This window comes from Alligator mississippiensis, chromosome 1 (genome assembly GCF_030867095.1).
Source record: "Alligator mississippiensis isolate rAllMis1 chromosome 1, rAllMis1, whole genome shotgun sequence".
Lineage (NCBI taxonomy): Eukaryota > Metazoa > Chordata > Crocodylia > Alligatoridae > Alligator > Alligator mississippiensis.
Genome location: NC_081824.1, coordinates 125,692,158 through 125,716,246, shown reverse-complemented (window position 1 = coordinate 125,716,246; position 24,089 = coordinate 125,692,158). Strand labels below are relative to the sequence as shown.

The 24,089-nt window shown below is 41.9% G+C and overlaps 1 protein-coding gene and 1 long non-coding RNA gene across 2 annotated transcripts in view; both read left to right on the top strand.

The window, feature by feature from the left end:
* The first annotated feature begins 580 nt into the window (after window positions 1–580).
* LOC132243593 (uncharacterized) lies at window positions 581–4,176 on the top strand. Its single transcript, XR_009455261.1, has 2 exons — window positions 581–1,923; window positions 2,818–4,176. It is a non-coding gene; the product is annotated as an uncharacterized LOC132243593 (long non-coding RNA).
* Window positions 4,177–7,904: 3,728 nt separating this feature from the next.
* The window catches only part of LOC109283392 (uromodulin), a 39,735-nt gene continuing 23,550 nt past the window's right edge, over window positions 7,905–24,089 (top strand). Inside the window, exons 1-4 of the mRNA XM_059713786.1 lie at window positions 7,905–9,853; window positions 14,724–14,812; window positions 17,647–17,751; window positions 23,691–23,851. Of these exons, the coding sequence (XP_059569769.1) occupies window positions 17,749–17,751; window positions 23,691–23,851 (164 nt within the window). The 5' untranslated portion in view covers window positions 7,905–9,853; window positions 14,724–14,812; window positions 17,647–17,748. The remainder of the gene's footprint in view (window positions 9,854–14,723; window positions 14,813–17,646; window positions 17,752–23,690; window positions 23,852–24,089) is intronic.

Genomic DNA, 24,089 nt, shown 5'->3' with positions numbered 1-24,089 from the left:
TATCATTTTCATGCAAGACATGCATGATGAACTATAAATATTAGGGGTACACTGATAAAGATTTTTTGGGCCGATACTGATGTATGATTATTAACTAGCCATATTGGCCAGTACTGATCCGATTGTTCATATGCAGCCCAGCAGCTTGGAGAGCAGCGTCTGGCTGGTAAGTCTGTTGAGGGGAAGAAGCAGGGGTGGAGGAGGGAAGGGGTATGGGGGGGGCAGATTGAGCCCCCCCCCCCCACAGTGAGGGAGCAGGACTTGGCAGGGGCTGCACACCTGGGGCGCAGGACAGAGCCACTGCTTTTCTGGGGAGGGCAGAAGGCGGTTCTTGCCACTCTATGCACACCCAGGGGAGGCACAGGGGAGGTGTGTCTGTGCGCCGGGTGAGGGGCTGCCACTGCGTGCTCCAAACTGGGGGTTGTGCTGGCCTCTTCCTGGCAGAGGGGCTGGGCCAGGGCTGCATTTGGGGTGGGTGGGGGCGGGGCAGGTGGTGGCAGTGCTGGGAGGGGGGCTACAGCATATATGGGGGGGGGAACTGTAGCCCCCCTCCCAGTGCTGCCACTGCCCATCCCACCTCCACCCACACTGAGCACAGCCTCAGCCAGCCCCACCCCTGCCAGGAATAGGCCAGGACAGGCCCCAGCCTGCAGCAGGCAGCCCATCCTAGCCCCATGCACAAATCTCAGGGACACATGCCCCTCATGCCTCCCCTGAGCGCGTGTGCAGCAGTGGGAGCCGCACACTGGACAAGCTGCGACTCCATCCCACACCCCAACCTGGCTGTGCAGCACATGCCCCAGCCCCGCTCCCTCCTTCACCATGGTGCCTCCATCTGCATCCTTGCTGCCCCGCCCCCAGCTTTTTCTTTCCCACAGATATTACCAGCACAATGCTGCTCTCTATGCTACTAGGCTGGACTCCTGGCCATGCGCATGCTGGGGCTGCATACATGCGTGCGGCTTTTATTGGTGACATTATCGGCCACATCAGCAAAAAAAGGCTGGTTGCCGGTAATGTCAGTTTTCCTTTTATCAGTGTCAATACGATATGGACTGATATATCAGTGAACCTCTAATAAATGTCTAATTGGGAATGTAGGAAACTGCATTTAAATTCACAGGTAGATTGGAAATTTAGATGAGGTAAAAGATTATTTAAGTAGCATTCTTGCTTACATTTCTGAGAATTCCCTTATGTAACTGAAGGTACAACATTGAACTGGAACCATGGTTTATGAGAGTAGCTTTTCCATTATTTCCTTCGTAATCAAGTAATGCAAAGTCTGGATTTTGTGGAGTTTCTAGTCTTCTGTTCGTTAATAGAGGGACTAAGTTCCAGTGGCAAAAGAAGGAAGTTTACTTAGAGAATAGGCAAATAAGGCATTTAATTCCTCCTTTCCCTACTTAAATCAGGTGCACACTGTTTCTTTACAGGTATTTATGCAGCAGCAGCAAGTTTAGGAAATTGAACATTATTCTACTCCTGTATGAAAGAGCATGGAAGAATCGTAGGTTCAAATCAAGCAGCTCTTCCCTTCAATGATTTCTTAATATAGGACAGACAGATTGTGCACTCTACTCATGGATTTAACCTGAATAAAGATTGTAAGACTTGACCAGTATGTTGTGTGGTACCATGCATCCAGATCTAGTTATGCAGGAAGCCCTCATGCTGATCCATTTCCTATCAAAGGAATTAAGGATTAGATGTTTTTAAGGCATGATTCTCTATAGACACTGTGGAGAGGAAGTGCTGTCTAATGAACAGATGGAAGAAAGCAGAATGGACTGATCATGTCATGCATGCAGCCCTCCAGCTGTGCAAAGAGACCCCATTAAATGGAACAGTTTAAAACAAGCGATGGGAGTAGCTGTAACAAGAAGGCATCCCTGGAAGTACAGCTGCAATGGAGACATGGTGGTAAGAAACCAAGAGAACTGCATCAAGAGTTTTAAAAGGGTCTCTGGTTATCTATCATATTCAGGGCTGCTTCTCTGGCCTTTTCTTCTGGAAGGCACAGTTCACTCTTAGTGGGAAAGAAACATTGGCTACTTCTGTTGGTGTCCATCCTCCCCGACCTAGTTTTTCTTTGAGAGAGAATATTCAAGTCACCACTGTGAATGATGAATACATAAAGAAGGGGTTCCACTGGTGACCTTGTAATCTTTGTTCTTTCATGCACATTGTCAGCAAGGGTATAGGCTGTAGCCTACACCTCAGCTTGACGAATCCTCAGCCTGATGAAGGGTTTTTAAACCCGAAAGCTTGCTAAGAAAGTTTTTTCCCAACTATTTAAGTTGGTCTAATAAAAGATATCAGATTCACCCAGAGAACCTTGTCTATCATTATCAGCAAGGAATTTTGTGACTGTTTTTGTATGTAGTGTCCCGTCCCATTGTCGTCATCCCCCCTCCCCCCCCCCCCCCCCCAGTCCTTTATTGGAAAACTACCTCTTATCAAAAGAACCATTAGATTTTTTTTTTTAAGTTGGGGCCACATATTGCTTTTGCCTCCTTTGTTATTATTTCCAACAAAGATAAGGCTCTACATCATTTATAGCCTTTGTTAACAGCCTGCAAAGCAGAATAGAAAGACATAAAACACCAAAGGGATAAATGAAGTGAATGAGGTAAGGGAGGTTTCAGCTCCTGTCTAATAAAGAATGGGCTATGGTGCTGCTATAGTACACGACAAAAATGTATGTGTGTGTGTGGTGGGAGGTGATTTCTGTCCTTGAAGGAGTTGGTTCTAAAATAGGTGGAAAATGTTTTGTGAGTAATCATGGTCTCCACTGTCTATCTCTGTGCATGTTAGGAATCCTATTGTTGGGCACAGGATACCATTCAGCCTTTATTTGGGAGGCGCTCATTTCTCTGAAGAGGTTGCAAAACCTAACCCCATAGCGTGTAAAAGTCTTGAGGGATCCTTTTTACTGCCTGTTGGACTGAACATAAACCAGTTAGCCCTGCTAAGAAAAGCAATTGGAAGGGCAAGACATGCTAGGAGTATTTCCTGTTTTTGAGCATCTGAGAGAACTCCAATTCTGACTGCACTTTGCAAGATGCTCTTGGCTCTCTTCCTGAGAACTTCTCTGCTGATTTATTTAACTTCAGCAAGTTATGTAGACTTCGAAGAAGGTGAGTGAGTGGCACATTTCTTCTTTTAAAGAAAAATATTACCATTATTTCACTCAAAAATGAAAATTCAAATTGAAGTCTTAGGGGCTTGTTTCTGAAATTACACTGGAGAGATTTCATTGGCTTAGCCAGTATTAGATCAGATATGAGTCATATGCATATAGGAAATGGCAGGCTTTTAAAAAACATATTTTCTTTATGAATCACGTTAATGTGAAGTTGATATAGATTCTGGCCATTGATTTGTGTGCTAATATATAGAAACTTCTTCATGAATTTCATGTGAATTACTTTTCAAGAAGGACTCCATTGTGCCCATTATACATTCATAATAATGTTAGGACATCCAGAGCCCTGAATTAGCATTTACTAGTGTTTTAAATTTAAATGCCATAAATATTGCTAGGATTAGGAGGATATTTGTTTTTATTACACATGTATGAAAGAACATGAGTCTGGTCCTTAAGAATTGTTGGATACCCTATGTACCCTAACCCTAATTTAATTATAGGATTCCAGAATGGAAACTGGAAATAATTGAAGTTTATTAATAGAATGGTGGAGCTGAAGAATTTATATATCACCAAAGTCATTAACCAAGATTTTTAAAATTTAAAATATAGAAATTAGTAGGGGAAAACACATTTTTAATTGTATTCCAAAATTGAAATTCCTAGGTTATAAATCTAGAAGAGGACCGTTGTGATTACTTCTCTGTCCTCTGTATAACCCAAGTCTTAGGACTTCCAGGGAATGATTTCTGTTTGAAGTAGAGTGTGTATTCTGGAGGGTGGGTGGGGGGTACAGTGTTGATTTTAAAACTGCTAGTGATGGGAAATCCATTGCATATTTTATCCCTAGTCTCTCAATAATTGCATGTCTGTGTTAGCACCCTTGTGCTTTCAAGCCCTGTTTTGGTATTAAATGCATTACTTTTTCCCTCACAATTTTCAGGTAGTTCAAACTGTTTCTTGCTACTTACCCTGTAATTAAAATAGACTGAGTTTATTACAATATAAATTACTTTTTTTTTTACTTCGCTGAAATGTATTTTGTTTTTCATTGAGCCACTGAGACAAGCATATAGGAACATTCCTGTAAGCCAGTTGTTAAGAAATCCCATGTTCCTAATCTGTTTTCTTTACATAACAAACTGCTGAGTTGTGTGACAGATGTAACCTGTACTACACTTTATTAGAATAGTTTAATGAATGCAATTGCTCCAAGTAAAGTATGTGTAAAGAACTAGTATTCAGAACCAAGGTATCTTTAGTGCCACACAAATCAGAGGGAATCAGTAAAGGGGGGAAAAAGGATAAGAAACTTTTGTCTTTTCTTTTTTTTTTTTGCATCATCTTAATATGTGTTAGATTTTTCTGGCTTGCTTTTTAACTTGGAATTCCAGCCTTATTTACCCTGCCAGAGACAGTGGGCGCCTAAGGAAATGCTGGGATTATAACAGTGCCACAACAGTGCTACTTGGTGAATTGGGGCTTGGCAGTCAAGGGGAATGACTGGAGAGAGGAAGTGGATTATTAGTCTAATTATTCTGTTTTATTTATTGTTAATAAATTATTTACAATTGATTTTGGAGTCAGCTAAACTGCACCATATTTTCAGTGGTTTAGTATTCCTATCATCATGCCACTGTAGCTTTATCTCTCAATCAGTCCCTATATGTAAAAAGAATAAGTATTATTGAAATTGTGTTTGAAGAAGTAAACCTCTTATTTATGCTTCAGTCTAAACATGAGTTTCTCAGGTAGCTGTAAACCAGTTATTTAGAGCGAAGGAATGCTAGGTTCACAATGTTTTTTCTCCATACCTCAAGGTACCTGGTGGCTTGTGAACACTGAGATGGTGGGGCAGATGGAGCATCCCATGGGAGCACAGGGTTGGGTCTCCAGTGTGCTTGGCACCTGACCTGAAAGTGGACCAGAACCACTTCAGGGTCCACCGGGGAGCGCGTGGACTGCCCCCCCTCCAGCTTGGCGACTGGTGCCTCCTGGGCATGGGGGGGCACCCAGGGTCCCCCCATGGCCAATCGCCAATCCGGGGGGGGTCTCCCTGTGTGCTCAGTGGTGGACCCAGAAGTGGACTGGAAATACTTCCGGTCCACTTCCAGGTTCACCGCTGAGCACACCGGGGGGGGGACGGGACACGGTCCTGTGGGATGCTCCATCCACCCCAGCATTGCAGCATGCATGAGCTGCACCTGGTACATCGAGGTATGTAGAAAAAATATTTAAATCTGTGTTTATGGCTGAATCACTGATTCTCTGAGTCGGCATTGAATCTTCAATTTCAGTCGAATTGAATCAGGACAAGGATTTGAATCAATGAATCGAATCACTGTCCCTGATTCGGGCCGAATCTGGATTGAATACAGCCCATTTTGCACACCCCTAATAGCAATAGCTGAGAGTACAAGCCAGGCTTCCTGACTTTACCCTGTTCACTAGGTTGTGCCATCCCCTTCATACTTAGGCAACAGCAACCAAACATGTATCTGCAGTATCTATTGTGAGACTGTTAGCACAATTGGTCTGGAGCCCATTCAGGATGTGTTTGCACACATGGTGCCTGTTGTGCATTATCTCTGTTATAAATAAACTTCTTGCTGGTTGCCTTGCTGACAAACTGGCCCCAGGCAGGCTCCCCCCCCCCCGGACAAAGGAAACAACGGCAGGAGTCGCAAGAGAAACTAAACCAATTCTAATCTCACATAATCTTACTGCATGGAAGAATGAGATAACTCCACTAACATCAATAGGCTAGTTTCTATTTTCAAAATAATTAAGATACTGACTGTAGAATTACTCTGGATGTGTATGCCAAAAGAAGGGGCTATGAGCCTACATGCAGTTATGTGGTGCCCAGTTGGTATGATAAGTACCTACTAGCATTGCCTGTTGTTGTTTTTCTCTGGCAGTGTTCACTTTTATTCAGGACTTGGTGAAACCAGAACCAGATTTGTCACCATGGCCAGATGTTTTGTAGGTGCTGCTGCTTTTACTAAATGCAAACAGATAAGCAAAAGGGGACTTGTTCTTTTAACAGGAGGAGGAATAGGAAGTACCAGTCCAAATAAAGAACAACAGTTCTATGTTTGTAGTGAGCAAAGGCATAGGTAGCTATTTTGGCACCCTAGTAAGTATGTGTTTGGGGGTATGGAAGGGGTATAGGGAGGAGGCATTGTAACTAGTGCTGGAAAATGAGGCTTGTGTGCATCTGTGTGTATTAACCTTCAATATGGTAAAACAGTCCAACCTGCTGATAAAGGTGTTTCATACTTGAGGAGGACCTTGTGTGAAAACAGAAGATTCTATGCCTACCCTTATTACAAGAAAATCTGAAAGGAAGTTCGTAGTGGAGGCCCTTGAAATAGATGTTGGATTTAACAGTATGTCACTTGCAAGAAAGACAAGGTTTAAACAGAATTCAAAAGCTTAATAGGTGTCTTATAAATGAAGTATCTGAAATTTTATTCACTACACTTGTGCCCAGGAAGAACCTATTTAAATACGCTTGCTTTTAGCTTGAAAAGCTGTCTGTTAGGAATCCCTCAATTCAAGGATGATTCTCTGCTAAGGCACATTGATGCGTCTTGGTGACTGAAGGGTCCAATCCTTGAGCCACAGATCAACCTGCAGATGTTTTAGCTCTTTCTGCAGGAGAGAGTAGGGAGTAGGCTGTAAACTCGGATTCCTTTCCTTTTGCTTCTGTGCTGTCTCCTCTTCTTCATGGGCAAGGCGCTTTACCTCAAAACAGGCTGCCACTGGGTTGAGGTTGTGATGCCACTGGAGTCAGTTGGCATCCAGCTTGGAATAATCTGAATTAGAAATGTCATATGTTAATAGGGCAAGGGTTGTGAGAGATTCACAGGAAAAAAATGAACTTCTGTCTCAAGGTGGGGGGCAGGGTGGAAACCAAGCAGAAGTGCTGGTTTAAGCATGAGATCAAAGAGAAGTGAAAAGACTGGGATACTTTTTTTTTGTCAGTTACTTCATATTCAATTGGGAATTAAGAAATTTCCCTGTAGCTATTCCACTATAGACAGGACTGAACCTTGGCTCTTGTTTCTTCTTCCTAGAGCAGTACACAGCTTGCTTTATCTTTGCATGTGTGAGGACATCAGCATTTGTTCTGATAATCCCTAACATTGTGGTGATGTGCTTTTCAACATTAAAGATTTACAAATATTATGATTCTCTTGTAAGATGCAACTCTCTCCTGCTCAAGATTTACATTGGATTTAATTCTCTCTGGATTTACACTGTGCTTAAGTGAGTAGAGAAAGGGACCCTAACTGATTATCTGCCAGGAATACTCTGGAGCTTAGTTCCAAGTATTTTCTGTCCTCACCTAGTATCTGCTACAGAACTGCAGGGTTTTTGGTTGTGGTCCTGTTGGTCTAAGGACATAGGCAGGTAAGGTTCTTTGAGTAGATGTGATATCGTTTATTAGACCAACTGAGTAGTTGGAAGAAAATTCTTAGCAAGCTTTCAGGTGCAGTCACCTTTCTTCAGGCATAGGGAGTCTCTCAGAACAGCAGAAACTCCCTTTCAGTGGTGTACCATGGCTTTCCAGAGTCCAGGGGCCAATACTTGCATTTGCAGTCCTCCCAGTGGCTGATCGCTGAGTGGGGGAAGGGAGCCCCTGGTGGCCGATCACCAAGCATGGACCCCCCCTCTCCCCTGTAAGCCACTGTTCCCTATGCCTGAAGAAGGGTGACTCTGTCTGAAAGCTTGCCAAGAACTTTTTCCCAACTACTCTGTTGGTCTAGTAAAAGATATCACATCTGCCTACAGAACTGCAGAGCGTTAAGGAAATGAATGGAGTTTTACATGAAGTTGGCTTTTTCCTTTCATATTTGTTAATGTTTCTACTTATCCCTTAGCTTTATCTGAGATTTCAGTGGGAATTGAGCACCTATCCCCTAGGCACTTTAAATAATCCCAGCCTTACATAATGCTAAACCATTTGCATTCCTGGCTTGGTTACTTGGCTTCTGTAACTGGCACTAGGCCATTGTCCCAAATGAATAGTGACTGAGATGCTAAGAAAATGGAGAAAGGAAGGGATTTGTTTGGAAAGGGGAGTTGCCTCCTGAATCTTTTTATCCTTCCCCTGCCTGAACCTCAGGGTTGTTGGAAACAAGATTGGTAATTTGGATACATTATGTCTACAGAAATGAGACCCCTTATAAATACCAATTGTCTGTGAAAAGCAGGAAATTGACTTGTCTTTTCCTGCCACCCACAGCTAATGACCCATACCAGAATGAAACATTTAAACCAGGAACCACTGTGACATTTTGAAACACAATTAGAACATAAGGGCCTTCATGAGCTGTTCTGTTGAAGCACTAACTGCTCATAAAAGTGGAGGGAGTCATTCTCCAATATGACAAAAGTGTTCATGGCTTGTTGTACCAGGCTTTGCAGGCAGCAGAAATTCCTCAGAGATAGAATTAACTGGCTACAGCTGACAGGGAGTGGCCAAGTTGGTAGGACTAGTGACTCAACTGGAAACGCAATAGATTAGAGCTAGAAGCCTTTCTGTAGCATTTAAAAAAACTTGGTATTTGCTGCTTCCCTTCAAGCTTTCAGGTAAGAAGGGCTTGGATAAGCAACTGCAAGGGCTGCATCCAGAATTCAAGGTTTCTCTGACCTTACCCAGTGCAAAAAATGTATTTTGACATAACTACTTCCAGCTGCAACCTTGAGTCTAAGGATACTGTGTTGTAATCCTGATTCACAAATACACTCTTCCTCACAGAAGGATAATAATAGAATTCTTACTTCCTCCAGTCCAATCAAAATTATCTCAATCTTACCTGAAATTGAGTCTTAGCAGCTAGACTTATCAAAGCCCCAAATTCCAAGAGTAGTGATTCCATCTTTTCCATATGCCAGGGGGATCAGCAATAGTGGGTATAAGGCTAGGTACCATCTATATACTATAGATTACCTAACTAGCATTTCCCTAATAACCTGCCTAGTGATTTTTATACACTGAATAAGAGGAAAGACATAGTAGATTCCTGCTCTAGCGGGGCAGGTTGGGAGGGGGGTCACAGCTCACTCCTGTTTCTTTCATATAAGAAATCTAGGTTTAATGACACTCTCAAGCTCTTTAGCTATATTCCTTTTCTATCACCTGGAAAATAGTAAGCTGTGAACAGAAAGTTTGAGCTGATGTTTCAAAAGTCATGAACAAGAATATTCATACCAGCAGGGCAAAAAGGTTATTTGATAAGTTAGTACATTTCTTCATAACTTTCTGAAAGGTATCTCATTCCAGCTGTGTCCTTGGGCAGACCCATCAAAAACGATGATGTTTCTGTGACAAAAGACTACCTTGGGCTCAAAACACAGGAGGGAACAATGGATCAATAATAAGCCTGCCATCATTGCCTATCAAATCTGTACAGCCAACTACACAAGTTAAGCACAAAAAAAAAATGTGTGGAGTCTCTGGCTGTTGTTGTGATGATAAAGATACCTGAGTGAATCCAGAAGAATCATCACTGAGAATAAATACTGAAGTCATCAAAAAACCTAAGGAAGCCAGCTACAACTGACTAATAAAAGCTACAGCTTTTATTACATCATTAACCCAATCCAAAGACTTGTGCATAGCGCTTTCAAGTTATGGAAAGATAAAACAAGATTCTTTAAAGGGGAAAGAAGAGGGGAAATATACTGCTTGTGAGTATGTCAACTGACTGTTGTAACTATTTTGTATGTGCCCTTATATCTTTTTGTAAATGAAGCTAAACTAAGGCAGCTTTCATCAGAATGAAATAGCTGCTAAGTTACCAGTTTGGCGTCTGCTTACTGTGGGATAGAGTGAACACTCATGATCATTATTACACTTCAGGCTGATCCATTGCAAGTCTCTGCTCCTCCTCCAAACTTTTTCAATTAGAATAATTGTTTCATCTGTTCATCCCCTCAATTAGATCCTGTTGTGGAATGGATAGCTTCCTGCACCTGAGTCATGGAAACCAAAGCTGCTTTTCATTCTTCTTGATTCTGTTAGAATGATGTTCGCCCTGCAGGCTCCTCTCAAAATGTATCTCATACATAGAATGAGCCATAAATGGTACAATGTAAATTTCTCACAGATTGAGGCAGCATGATTAAGCATTCAGGATCATTGGGTACTGACACAAGTGTCATTTTGTTGTGCTATCAGACCTCTGAAGCACTCCAGAGCTGTGCTCTTACCAAAGTGCACAGCTGCAGAGTGCTTGAAAAAGGTACAGTCGCATGACAATTTGAACCCTCATTACATAAGTGTTCAAATGAAGGCACTCCAAAGTGGAGCACCTTGATTAACACCTGCCAGCACACACTGGGAGCAGGGCTTGGTTTACACAGCCCAGCCCTGCTCCCAGCACTGTCTTCAGGATGGGAGGGCAGGCAGCTCAGTCTGGGGTTTACCCAGCCTTCTCTGGAAGGTAGGGTGGGTGGACTGGAGGTGGGGGGCTACAGTCCACCCACCCAACTCTCCAGCAAAGGTTGGGCAAACCCTGAACTGAGTTCCCTCCCCTTTCTTTTCCCCACTCCCATCCTGAAGATAGCACTGGGGCTAAGAGCAGGAAGGGATGGGGCTAGGGAAGAGTAATTTCAGACTTTCAGGTGCTCCAAACTGCAGCTCGATCTCCCAAGCCCCGGGACCCAACAGCAAACATCTGTTGGGTTCAGAGGCTTGCTGTAACTCATGATGTTTCTTGCAAAGTGCCATGAGTTAGTGGGGAGCAGCATGTCTGTCGTCACCCATTGTGAACCAATGTGCACCTCTACACATTCATTAATGCACCTCAGATACTGTGAGTTTAGTACTTCCTTAATAAAGCACTAAACTAAATGCACAGTACCTACAGTTACTGCACAGTAGCACTGGCACACGTTTAGTGATGCTGCGCATTAGCCTAATAACACTGTGCAGTAGGCTGTTAGCGTGGTTTTTGCCATTACATGCTACTGCACAGTGTTATTAGGCCAATGCACAGTAAGTATCTTGTGTAGACTCACCCAGTATCCAGTTCCTGACAGTCTGTACTTTGAGAAGAGCTAATGAAACTAAGAATAATCGTCTTGTTTTACAGTTAATGGATTTTTCTTATCCTTTTGCTGTATCTCAAGTGACTGAAGTTATTCTGTCTTTGGCTTCATTGTTCCATATTACACTGAAAACTGGCCCTAATAGTCTAGACAGTACAAACCTTGATGTGCCTTATTGCTGCACTGATGTGTGAAGGACACTGAAAATATTTAAGATTGGGCCCAAACTGTGGTGCTAATTTTAAACCAGATTTTACTTTGTTCTTGCTCAGGCAAACAGCAGTTCTTTCTAAGTAAGGACTTCAGGTTTGGGTTCCTTATTTTAAAATATTATTTATTAAGAAACTAATTGGTATGTGTGCATGTTGGATGAGGACATGTTTTGAAAGTTTCCCCTAGAATGGAGTGTTCAATGGAAGATTCTCAAGATGACAGAATTTATTCTTCTTTTTTAAAAATATTGGTTATATTTAAAGAAGAATAATAAGAACGCTTTAACATCAAAGGTGCTTGGTAGAATGTAGGTAAGATTTACTGTACACATGTTAATACTATGGAGAAAGGAGATGTGCTGGTTTATTATTCCAAAGATCATTAAGAACCTTTAGATGGTAAAGACGTAATTACTATGTTCCTTATTGTTTCTGTCTGTGAATTAGGGAATTGCTAAATTAGGTTTTAATTGATAAACTGTGATGGAGATGGGATGATTCACACACACAAAAAAGACTGGATTAAAGATTCCAATGTAAACTTTGACTCACTGGGGTATTACTATCTCTTGTATTAATAATTTACATTGTAAAGTTTCCCCCAAATAATATTTAGATTGGCATAAAGGCACAACAGAATGGATACTATGCAAGTGTTTTTACAAAGAGAAGATTATTCTCCTAAAAGGAATGAACAATACACTAACACAAAAGATAAAAGTTTTGTATCTGACTCAGATCTCAAATCCATATTCTTCATTGACTGTATATGGAACAATGCACAATATGTGAAGGAAACATGCACTTTGGGCTTTACTCTTGCTCTTATGTAAAGAGAGAGATTTTTTTTTAATATTAAGAATAAAACTAATAATTTAAAGTTCAGCTCGTCCTACAGTGCCTTCTACCATATGACATGTAAAACCACACACCTGTCTGAGTCTCCTGAAGTCCCTAGATGTGACGTACATGTGCACCTTTATAAACTAACTAAATCAGGCTTATATCGCATAAGCTTTCATGAGCCCAAGCTCACTTTATAAATGCTGTGGAAGGACATGCAGAGAGCAGTGTATAAAATGGAGAGTGTGAGTTGAATACAAAAGACAGGAATGGAGGGAGATAATTTGTAAACAGAGAAATAACTTTGGGTCCTAGAGCTGACCAGGAACTTTGTGTCAAAATAATTTTCCAGTGACAAATACAATTACAGCTGATTGAAAATGTTTCAGAGGAAAAGTTTCAGTCTTGCTGGCATTTTTCCATTTATGTTGTAAATAATGATCATTAAATATTTTGTTTTTGGATCATTTCAACACTAATCAGATTGTTACGGCTTGTTAAATTGAACTAAAAGAAAGTTCACATCAGCTTGCCTTGTAGTTTGTGTGCTGCATGTCTCCATTCTAGCCTGAGGGTAAGGTTCTTTCACAGGCAGATCTAGGAGTTTGAAAGTTGGGGGGAGGCAGTGGCAGATGTGGCCAGTGCTACAATAATCCCACCCTCTGTCTCCCAGTCCCCTACCCTACCTTGTTCTGTGCCACAGCTGTCTCCAGCTTGAGCTGCTTCACTAGGTGCTGCATGGTGCTCACACCATGGCATGAAAGACATGCCTACAGCTCCACTTCCCCATGGCCCTGGACTTCTTGTTTCCACAACAGCAATGGTAGGCAGGTTGCTCTTTCTGTACCTTCTCCCTCTGAGCCCCACTGGATGTCACCCACAGGCCTAGGGGCTGTAGCTGAGCCTCCCCATCTTCCTCTCCACCCCCTACCGTTTTAGTTTGAGCTCAGTTCCTGCTACCCAGACTCCTCAGTGGACCCAGGCATTCGGGTTCCAAGGAACTGGAGTCACTGTTATTTCTTTTGAAGAGTTCGTGCTGTACTGCGGAAGGGAGTGCAGTCATAGCACTGTACTCCCCACCTCCATCTCCGGATGTACCCTTGGGTTCTTAGGCTGGGCTACATCTCTCAAAATGCACTGTCTCCTTTGATCCAGCTGCATTGGGCATTGTCAAAGACAAATGACTGCAGTGCCTCCTCATGTGGCATAAAGTCCAATTTAGGAGCCTGCTCCAGTGGGAAGAACAGGGGGCCATGAAATGCCAGAGCTACAGCATCTGTGAGACACTGGATAACTTGGGCAGTTGAAGTTTAACGTCCAACTCACTGGAAACCAACAGTTTTGATTTAGAATGTTTAGTTTTGTCATCTTCTCAATCTTTATTGTCTTCAAAACCTCCCAGTCCCCCCAAAAAGATTGGTATTTCAAACTCAGGGTGAAAACAAATGTCAACATTTCCTGTGGCGGTACAAATTCTGTTTTGTTTCTCAGGTGTACCTGCCCTTTTCTTAATTTTTGTTATATTCTTATGTGTAGGGAGATATATATATATTTACCCAAATATGCACCATATTTACCCAAATCCAAGATAGCTTTGACGACCCCTCCCCAATAATTAAATTCTACATATGAAAAATGTATACATTTGTTATAATTTTCCAGGTATAGCATCTAATTATCAGAGGGTCATTGTACATTTGCCTTCCCCTTTCCCCCCACTGCTACAGCAGGGAAAGCTGCAGGGGGGCTGATGGCTGGGGTGATCAGGCAACCCCCTCTCCCTCGACTCCCCCCCCGCCACATTTTCCCCTTGCAGTGAGCCCATCACCTGTGCCTCTGGTGCCTGCCCTGTGGCCTCTGCACCCTCTACTGTCAGATGCAGCTCTGGCTTCATTCCCTCTGTAGCACAGGGTACATGGTAGCATGGTCCCTGCCCATCCACACAGTGGAGTCTAGGGACTAGAGCTGTCCTGTTATTCATTAGCTAGGCAGGGGATGGAGCTTCCATGGGATCTATGCCTTGGGAGGGAATGGAGCCGAAGCGAGAGCTGTACCTGATGGTAAGAAGGACGGAGGGGGCAGAAGCCGTGGGGACAGGCAGGGCAGACAAAGGCAGTAGAGGGCATGCAGAGGCAGCTGCTGTGGCTCTGATTCTGGCCCTAACCCAGATTCTGGGACCAGTGTCCAAGTAGCAGCAGCTGTCTGCTCCCTCTTCCCCTCAAATGCAAGACAAAGCACTTTTTCCCTCATGCTGAACGGTGCGGGGAGAAACCTTGTCTTGGATTCACATAAATGTAGTATATATGTGTATATGTATATACATGAATGAAGTTTCAGTATTTAAACCAAGGAATCCTTGTTCACTTTTAGGTAGAATATTTTTGTTAAATATAGACTGTAATGTACTGAGAGTCAAGTTGAGTTACAAAACTTTAATTTTAATGTTTATACAGAAATCAACGAAACCATCACCTGTGCTAAAGACCAGATTGAGGTGGAGATTCCAAGTGATTTTTTCCTAAGCAAGAACCCTCCAATCCTTGTAAGTTCCGCTTGTACATCAAACTGCTCAGATGCTTTGTTTAAAAGAGTGTCTTCAAATACAGAAATTTTATTTTTTCTTGAGTGTAGCATCATTTCCTCTCGGACAGTTCTAGACCTGCATTTCATGCAGTTGTAATACTGTGCAAGCTCCTAGATTTTAATAGACAACAAGTGATGAGCCAGCTCTACTGTCATGGCTCTTGCTGAAATCAATGGAAGCTTCTGTGAAGTCAATTATATTTGGCCCTGTGAACTGTTATTCACACTGCACTTGCATTGGTACTTGAAGTCATTTGTATCACTTTCAGTTATGAATAAAACATAAACGTTTACCTTCTTGGCTCCTTTTAATAGTGTTCATGCTTAAGTTACCCAGATACTGAGTTATAATGTCCCAAAAGGGAGATTACACCAGCCAGGGAAATGCTACCTTTCATAGGTGACAGCCTGCTTTATCAGCTACTAGAAAGTAGCTTCTGCCTCTTGCCTTTGAAAGTCATGCCCAAATATCAGATTCCACAAGAATTAAGAAACAAAAAAGCTCTAAGGAAAACTATTGCATCTCTATCATTCGGGTATCAGTAGCATCCCCTTGATATGAGGATGACAGTCTTCCAGTAAGTCTTTCAGTCTTCCAGAGAGTTTTCCAGTTTTATCAATATCTTTAATAGGGCAAAAACTTGTTTTCCATTCAGCTCACGCACAGGGATATTTCATGTGGCTGTTTCTACTCACTTCTCCATAAACCATCAAACATTTAGGTTTTATATCCTATAGCATGAGAGAGATTTTTCCCTAAGAGTCGATTCTCTCTCCTCCTTGTCTGTATAGAATGCATGTATTTTTCTGCAATAGATGAAAACAAAATTTGATAAAATGTGAAATGTTTTCATTCTTTCATACTGCTGCATGTTTTGTTAGGAGAGCTATTTTCATATTGGTTATTATTTATTTCTCTCTGATTACATTGTCTACTAACTTGTTTATTTTACAAGTTTCTGGAATGTAAAATTTGAGGGTGTAAAGAACACCACATATGGTAATCACTCACTATTCTTTTGCCACCATTTTGCTGGAGCTGCTCTGGAAAGTGTGAGACTTTACTAGCTTGTCTTCGGCTGATAATTACAGCAGGGAGTGGTGGAGGATATATAGATATAGCTATATATACTTTTGGCGAATACAGCCAAGATACAGTCTGAGGGAATACAGAAACTATTTGCAGACTCAGGCCTAATTTAGTGAATGGTGTCAATCAAAAAACAGGACAAATTTTTTTTAAACCATTTATATATATATATATATATATATATATATATATATAAAAACAAAGGTCTTTCATTTAGGAAATGTTAGATTCCAGCATTTAAAAAAAAAAGTATGGGTTTTTCATTTTCAAACAACTTTTTTCACCCATTCATTTATAAGCTGATATAAATTGATAAAAGATTAGCCCAGAAAATTGTTTCTTTGTTATTTGGGGAAAAGAATGTTTCAGTTCAATCATAACTTTATTTGTAGTCCTGCAACAAAACCAAAATATCCTTTCTCAAGTTCTGCTGAGAATACTTAAATTGTCTTAAAAGATCAGGCATGATCACATTAGCATTTTTACCCAAATCCAAGCCAACTTTGAATTTAAGACTCCTTCCCAATAATTAGATTCTACACATGGAAAACTATAAATTTATTATAATTTTCCATGTATAAAATCTAATTATTGGAAGGTTGTTTTGAATTTTCCCCTCTATTGCTGCAGTGGAGAAAGCAGTGGCTGGGGGAAAGCAATGGGGAAAGCAGCACCACTGCGGGGGCAGGCATCTTTCACCTTATCTTCCCTATACTCCCAGTGCATAGCTTCTGCCCCAACCAGGCAGCTGGAATGGTGGCAGTTCTAGTTCCAGGTCCAGGACCAAATCTGAAGCTGCAGCGGTTTTTCTGCCAAAGCTTGGTCTACTGCAGCCTGAACTGCACCATGTCCCTTGTGTTCCCCTTCCCCCATTATCCTTCCTGCCCCCACACACCGCACAGTCTTCCCTGAGTCATGACTGCAGCTGGAGCAGGACCTACAGCAGCTGTCTGCTCTGACCATGCTCAAATCCAAGAAAAGCTTCTTTTTCCCTAGGTTGAATGAGGGGGGAAAACACTCGTTCTGGATTTGAGTGAATGCAGTAAATTAGAAAGCAGTGCTTGACAGCATGTTTAAAACAAAAAGGGATCATCTGAACTTGCAGGCTATAATTACATCCGCCTTCTACAGCAGTAAAGAATTAGAGGAAAGATTACATGACACTTATCTGCCACCGTTCCTCAGTACAATTCTGTAGGAAAGAGTTGCACACAGTATTATTGTCTGAATTGTGTCAGTAATATCTACTCAGATACGTGCAGTCTTGGCCCTGTTCCATCAAAGCAATTTGGGGAAGCAGTTTATCCACCTTTTTATATAGGTATACAAGTGCAGCTATTTATTGCTCCTTTCCCCAGCACCTTGGAAGCATTATGCAGTCCCTTGCATGCCTCCTCCTCCTTGTGGTCCATGGGCCCTCAGGACCAAAATTTGATCCCAGGGTATTTAACAGCTTGATTACGCTCTGAGAAAAGTTAAGTGGGAAAAGAATCAAGGAGGAGGGTTGACACATTCTGATTGGTCACTGCTTACTTTCTGTTGCAGTATGTAGTTAAGATTATTTTTCCTGGTTGAAGGTGAAATGTTATGTCTTGAGACCTGCATTGTTGTATAGATTTAAGTAGTGGTGATCTAAACATGAAATAGGCTTTTGCTAAAGATGTAATAAACAATTAAAAAAATAAATGATCATTTCATTTCAGATCTCTGATTTATACCTCAATGACCCTGCATGTCACGGTACTGAGACAGCAAACCTTTACGTGTTCAGCATTAAAAACAATTTCACAGACTGTGGAACTCAAATGGTAATATATGCACAAGATACTGCTGTTGTGATGAAGTCATCTTATATAGTTTAATTTGTGCGCCACAGTTATAATTAACTAGAACCACAGAATAACAAATACATATAACATTGAATCAAACAGCCTTTTATTTTCTGTATGTGTTTTATTGCTCAGTATTAATTTATTGTTATTCTAAACATTAAGGAAGACCCAAGAATTCTTATACTAATATTGAGTTAATACAAATTTTACATGTAATCTGAATTATTATTAGTAGTAGTAGTAAAATATCTTAGTGCATGAAATACATTGACAGTGGAAGCAAGGACTCGTGTCTATTGTGTTAAAGTATACATATCCTATCAGATCTTCTCTGTCAGTTTATTAACAAACTAATAATACAGGCCTATGTAAACTCGCTTTGTTACAGACAAATGCAAAGCCTTGCTCTCTCTCGCTCACTCGCTCGCTCTCTCTCTTCATCTCTCTGTGCGTGCGTGCGTGCGCACACACACACACACACACACACAGAGTCTGCATACAGGCAAAAGATGATATTCCATAGCTATAAAAAAGCCAAATGCTGCCATGAATAGTCCGTACAACTCTTTAGATGCAAAGGATTAGCAGTAGGGGCAATCTGAGAGAGAATCTCACCAAGAACCAACTTCCTCCAATTGCATTCATTTGACCAATAAGTACTATTATCATTTTTAGTATGTATTGCACTTAGCAGAGTATTGTAAATAAGAGGGCAAATGTATATGTGTGTTCACTGCAAAATATTTAAAATAAGACCAGAACTATTTCGAATTCAAAGTTATAGGGAAACAAATGACTAAAATCTTTTATCTTGATAGGAAGTTTGCTAGAAATCAAACATCTGTGCTATCTTAACAACTATCCTCATTGGCGAGTTTCTGATTGCACTATTGGCGTCACCTCTGCACCCATTCATTTGCCTCTAGAATACAAGCTACCAGGGCTTTAGTTATCTTCAGGCATCCTTATGACCATGTCTTAATAAACGGCTGATGCTCCACCTCAGTGAACATACTTTATCGTACATCTAAGCACAAATATAGCTATTATCTATCTGTACATCTGTCTCTTTCAGTCCTATTACAGGGTGGAAAGAAGCTATGCACTTAAGAGGTTTCTTACTGTTACCTGATATGTAGATAAGCTGGTGTTAAAATGTAAGCAATAGGCAAGTTAGGACTGGTGCTGTCTTATACAAAGTGAATTATGCACTTATCCAATATGCATAGAAGTAGGATATACTGTACGTTTAGAAAATAGTTTGTGGGTATTTTGAAGATTCTTTAGCTACAAATGTGTGGATTCTAGGGCATAGACAAAGAAGAAACCTTCATTAATGTGGCAGAAGATAAGATCAGATGCCATGACCCCCTATGCATAATACAGTTATCCACAGCACACAAAAAGGAAGATTGTTAGTCCGTAAGTATTGGCTTCATTTTGAAGGAGATTGAGAATGAAAGAAAGAAATAGCTTAAACTTATCAGCTGACATTTTTATCAGGCCTATGGGGTAGAGAGAGGCTGATTCCTTTGTCTGAAGAGCAAACCCAAGAATAAACTGCATGTAGGATTTTATAGCTGCTAATATGCATTATCAATTTCTGTATTTAAAGGAACAGTAACAGTAAGTAAACATTATAATAGGATCTGTACAGAGGCCCTGTGTGCTAGGCATGGTATAAACATGTGCAAGGACACAGTCCAAACTGCTGAAAGCTTATAATTTAAAATAATTTGTGACACAAAAGGAATTCTCTATGTACTACCATAGCCTTTCTTCCAAGTCATATAGATCCATTACTGCATACCCAGAGTTGGCAGCTGCCAGTGAGAATTAGCTATCCAGCATTCACTGTACTAGGTGCAGCTGCATTAAGTGGTACAGTTGGGGTATCTTGGCAGTGCTGTGGGGTGTCAGAGCTCTCGGAGTCGGGGAGAAAACATGACCTTTGTGGCAGCGGTGAGCCATGTCCTTGATCCCTGTATGTGATCAAAGCAAAGAGCTACAGGATATAAAGCTAAATAATAATGATGTGCACTCAGAGAACAATAATAAGCCTCATTTGAGTGCTACATTGTGCAGTTTTTTCAGTAACAGAGTTCAGGAATCACCTTGCATAGAAGATTGTTAGACGGTAGGTGGGAGACAAGTGTTGTCTGTCAGTTTAATGTTGTACAAGTGAAAGTACAGTGTTATATGGCATTGTGAGAGTAAGGTCAAGGGGCCATAAAAGCAGGTAAAGGAATTGTAAAATTTAGCAGATGTGGTGCTTTCCTGTAGAATAGGCTAAGGTTTTGACTATACAGCAGGCACAGGTCGCTCTGTTCAGTACAGTTCAAAAGCAGGTTATGTGTATTGTGGGCCTACTGAGGTATTGCTCCAAAAAAAGCAGATTTATGGTTGCCTGGATGTATGCCTTAACTTCTTAAAAACCAGGAACTGAAGAGTTTGAGTTTTGCTATGTTTGAGAAGAGTATGAAATACCCCCAAGCAATCTTAATTCTACAGTTTGCCATTGAATTTCCTGTCTTTTATAACCAAAGTCGAAATGCTGTTTATAGGAACAAATGATTGTTAAAGAAGTTGTTATTATGTAGGTTTGCAGCAAAGCTGCTGCTGTAGCTAAGTGAAAGTAAAGAACACTGTGTGGTTCCTAAGTAATTCTTTCTCATTCTGCACGTGTTTTAGTGAAATAGGGATTACAGCTAGGCTCTGAAACATTTGCAGTATTTAATTGCTAACACTGCCTGTGTAGGACCTCCTAGACATGTGGACTAGAGTTCAGATAACCTTACTGGGACAAGATTCCTCCAAATCCTAATACATTCACCAGAGACGGGGAAGGAACCTTGACAACCCCCACACCACATCACTGTCTGATCTTGGTCCATATGGGTACAGGGAAGGGATTCAGACCACCACTCCCCATAAAGGAGTAGGGATTTAGATCCCACACACAAACAACATAATGCACAAATACTTCTAGGGGAGCAGCTCCCTGAACCCCTGTAGGTGTGTGCATGCACGCAGAAGGACAGAATATGGGGCTGATAGCTACTCTAAACCCCCAGTTCCCTCCCTTTTGCTTCACCACCCATAATTATGTCACCCTTCTGCTCCTATGGTTCTCATTCCCATCTCCACCCCTTCTCCTCCCCTGACTGAAGCCCCCTATGAGATATGTGAATGTGTTAAATCTGCATGTGTGAATCTTAAGGTACTTTCTGTTGAATCTACTAATGCTATTGTATGTATAGTTTGACTTTGTTTACAATATCATAGAATCATAGAAAGTTAGGACTGAAAGGGACCTTAGGAGGTCATCTAGTCTAGCCCCCTGCTCAAAGCAGGACCAGCCCCAACTAGATCATTCCAGACAGGGCTTTGTCAAGCCATGTCTTAAAACCCTCCAAGGGTGGAGACTCTGCCACCTTTAGGTAACCAGTTCCAGTGCTTTACCACCCTCCTAGTGAGAGTTTTTCCTAATATCTAACCTAAATTTCCCTTGCTGCACCTTGAGACCATTGCTCCTCATTCTTTCATCTGCCACTATGGAGAACAGTCTAGCTCCATCCTCTTTTGAAACCACCCTTCAGGTATTTAAAGGCTTCTATCAAATCCCCTCTGTCTTCTCTTCTGTAAACTAAATAAGCCCATTTCCCTCAGCCTCTCCTGAGAAGTCATGTGCCCCAGCCCCCTGAATCATTTTAGTTACCCTTCGCTGGACTCTCTCCAACTTGTACACATCCTTTCTATAGTGGGGGCTGGGGGCAAAACAACACAGTACTCCAGATGTGGTCTCACCAGTGCAGAATACAGCAGAATAATTACTTCCCTCAATCTGCTGGCAATGCTCCTACTAACGCAGCCCAGTCTGTTGTTAGCCATGTTGGCAACAAGGGCACACTGCTGACTTGTATTTAGCTTATTCTCCACTGTAACCCCCAGGTCCTTTTCTAAGGAGCTGCTGTTTAGTCAGTCAATCCCTGGCTATGGCAGTACATGGGATTGTTCCATCCTAAGTGCAGGACTTTGTACTTGTCCTTGTTGAACCTCATGACATTTCTTTGGCCCAATCCTCCAATTTGTCTGGTCACTCCAAATCCTAGCCCTACCCTCCAGGGTATGTACTGAACCCCCACCCCCAGCTTGATGTCATCCATGAAGTTGTTGAGGGTGCAATCCATCCTATCTTCCAGATGGTTAATGAAGATTTTGAACAAAACCAGCCCCAGGACTCACCCCTGGGGCAGTCCACTTGATACCAGCTGCCAGCTAGACATCAAGCCATTGATTAGTACTCATTGACCCTGACAATCCAGCCAGCTTTCTATCCACCTTACAGTCCATTCATCCAACCCATACTTCCTCAACTTGCTTGCAAGAATGCTGTGGGAGACGGTATCAAAAGCCTTGCTAAAGTCAAGGTAGATTATGTCCACTGCTTTTCCCACATCCACAGAGCTAGTTATCTCATCATGGAAGGCAATCAGATTGGACAGGCCTGACTTGCTTTTGGTGATTGTTCCTAATCATCTTCTCCAAGTGCTTAGAAATGGATTCTTTGAGGACTTGCTCCATGATTTTTCCAGGGACTGAGGTGAGGCTGACTGGTCTGTAGTTCCCTGGATCCTCCTTCTTCTCTTTCTTAAAGATGAGCACTGTATTTGCCCTTTTCCAGTTGTCCAGGACCTCCCCCAACCACCACAAGTTTTTAATGATGTCCAGTGACTCTGCAATTACATCAGCCAACTCTCTCAACACCCTTGGATGCATTGCATCTGGCCCCATGGACTTGTACACACCCAGCTTTTCTACATAGTCCCTAACCTGTTCGTTCACTACTGATGGCAGCTCACCTTCTCCCCAAACTGTGCTACCAGGTACAGTAGTTTGGGAGCTGACCTTGCCTGTGAAGACTGAGGTAAAAAAGGCATTGAGCCCTTAAGCCTTTTCATCACCTGTCACTAGGTTGCCTCACCCATTCAGTAAGGGACCCACACTTTCCCTGACCTTCCTCTTGTTGCTAACATACTTGTAGAAACCCTTCTTGTTACCCTTCACGTCCCTTGCTAGCTGCAACTCCCATTGTACTTTGGCCTTCCTGACTTCATCCCTGCATGCCTGAGCAATAGTCTTATACTCCTCCCAAGTTATTTGCCCAAGCTTCCACTTCTTGTAAGCTTCCTCTTTGTGTTTAAGCTCACCAGCAATTTCTCGGCTAAACCAAGCTGGTCACTTGCCACATTTGCTATTTTTCCTGCACATCAGGACGGTTTGCTCATGCCCCGTCAGTAAGGTTTCTTTAAAATACAACCAGATCTCCTGGACTCCTTTCCACCCGAGACTGGACCCCCCCAGGGGATCCTGCCTATCAGGACTCCTGAGGAAGTCGAAGTCTGCTTTTCTGAAGTCCACGGTCTGCTGCTCTCCTTTCTTCCTTTTGTCAGGATCCTGAACTCAGTCATCTTGTGGTCACTGCTGCCCACATCCACTTCTACATCCCCCACCAGTTATTCCCTATTTGTGAGCAGTAGGTCAAGAAGAGCACGGCCCCTACTTGGTTTCTCCAACACTTGCACCAGGAAATTGTCTCCAATGCTCTCCAAGAACTTACTGGATCGCCTGTCAGTTGGGCAGCATTCTTTCCCACACTTGTGGCTGGAGTCATTTATTTGTTAATGCTTTGAACAAAATTAACATTCTCACCCCTTCCAGCCTAGCGCAAGAGTCCTGTTCTTGCATTGGCTCTAGGCACAACAAAACTAAACATAATTATAATTAATAATAGCAGCCACCTTTGGTGGAGTTACCGGAGGGATAATGTACCTACTCGCAGTTTATTATGCAAGTTAGGCTGTTTATGAATAAATAGCATGTGTCAACAACTCTTTTTTTCTATCACCTTTCAGGCTTCTGATGATACACATATTGTTTTCACCAACACCATACAGAGTAACTTTTCTGAAGTAATTACAAGAACCTTTATCAATATTACATTTGCTTGCCGATACCCTATTAATTACCTGGTGCAGCAGCCTAATGGGGATAATAAGATCAGTGTTGATATCAGGTAAATCCATTATTTTTTAATCTTGTACCATTAAACTGTCTAGAGTCATTAAAAACTGAGGCAAATTAAGCAAGAAGGTGGGTAGACTTCTTATTCCTCTGATACGTTACTTTTCACGTAGCTCCTTTCATCCAGAACTATAGCTAGTCCTTTTACAAGTTGTGCACAGTACAGTAATACTGGCTGGGGGGCAGATTGATTAAAATGAAGAATGATCTTATGAACACAATGGACTGGG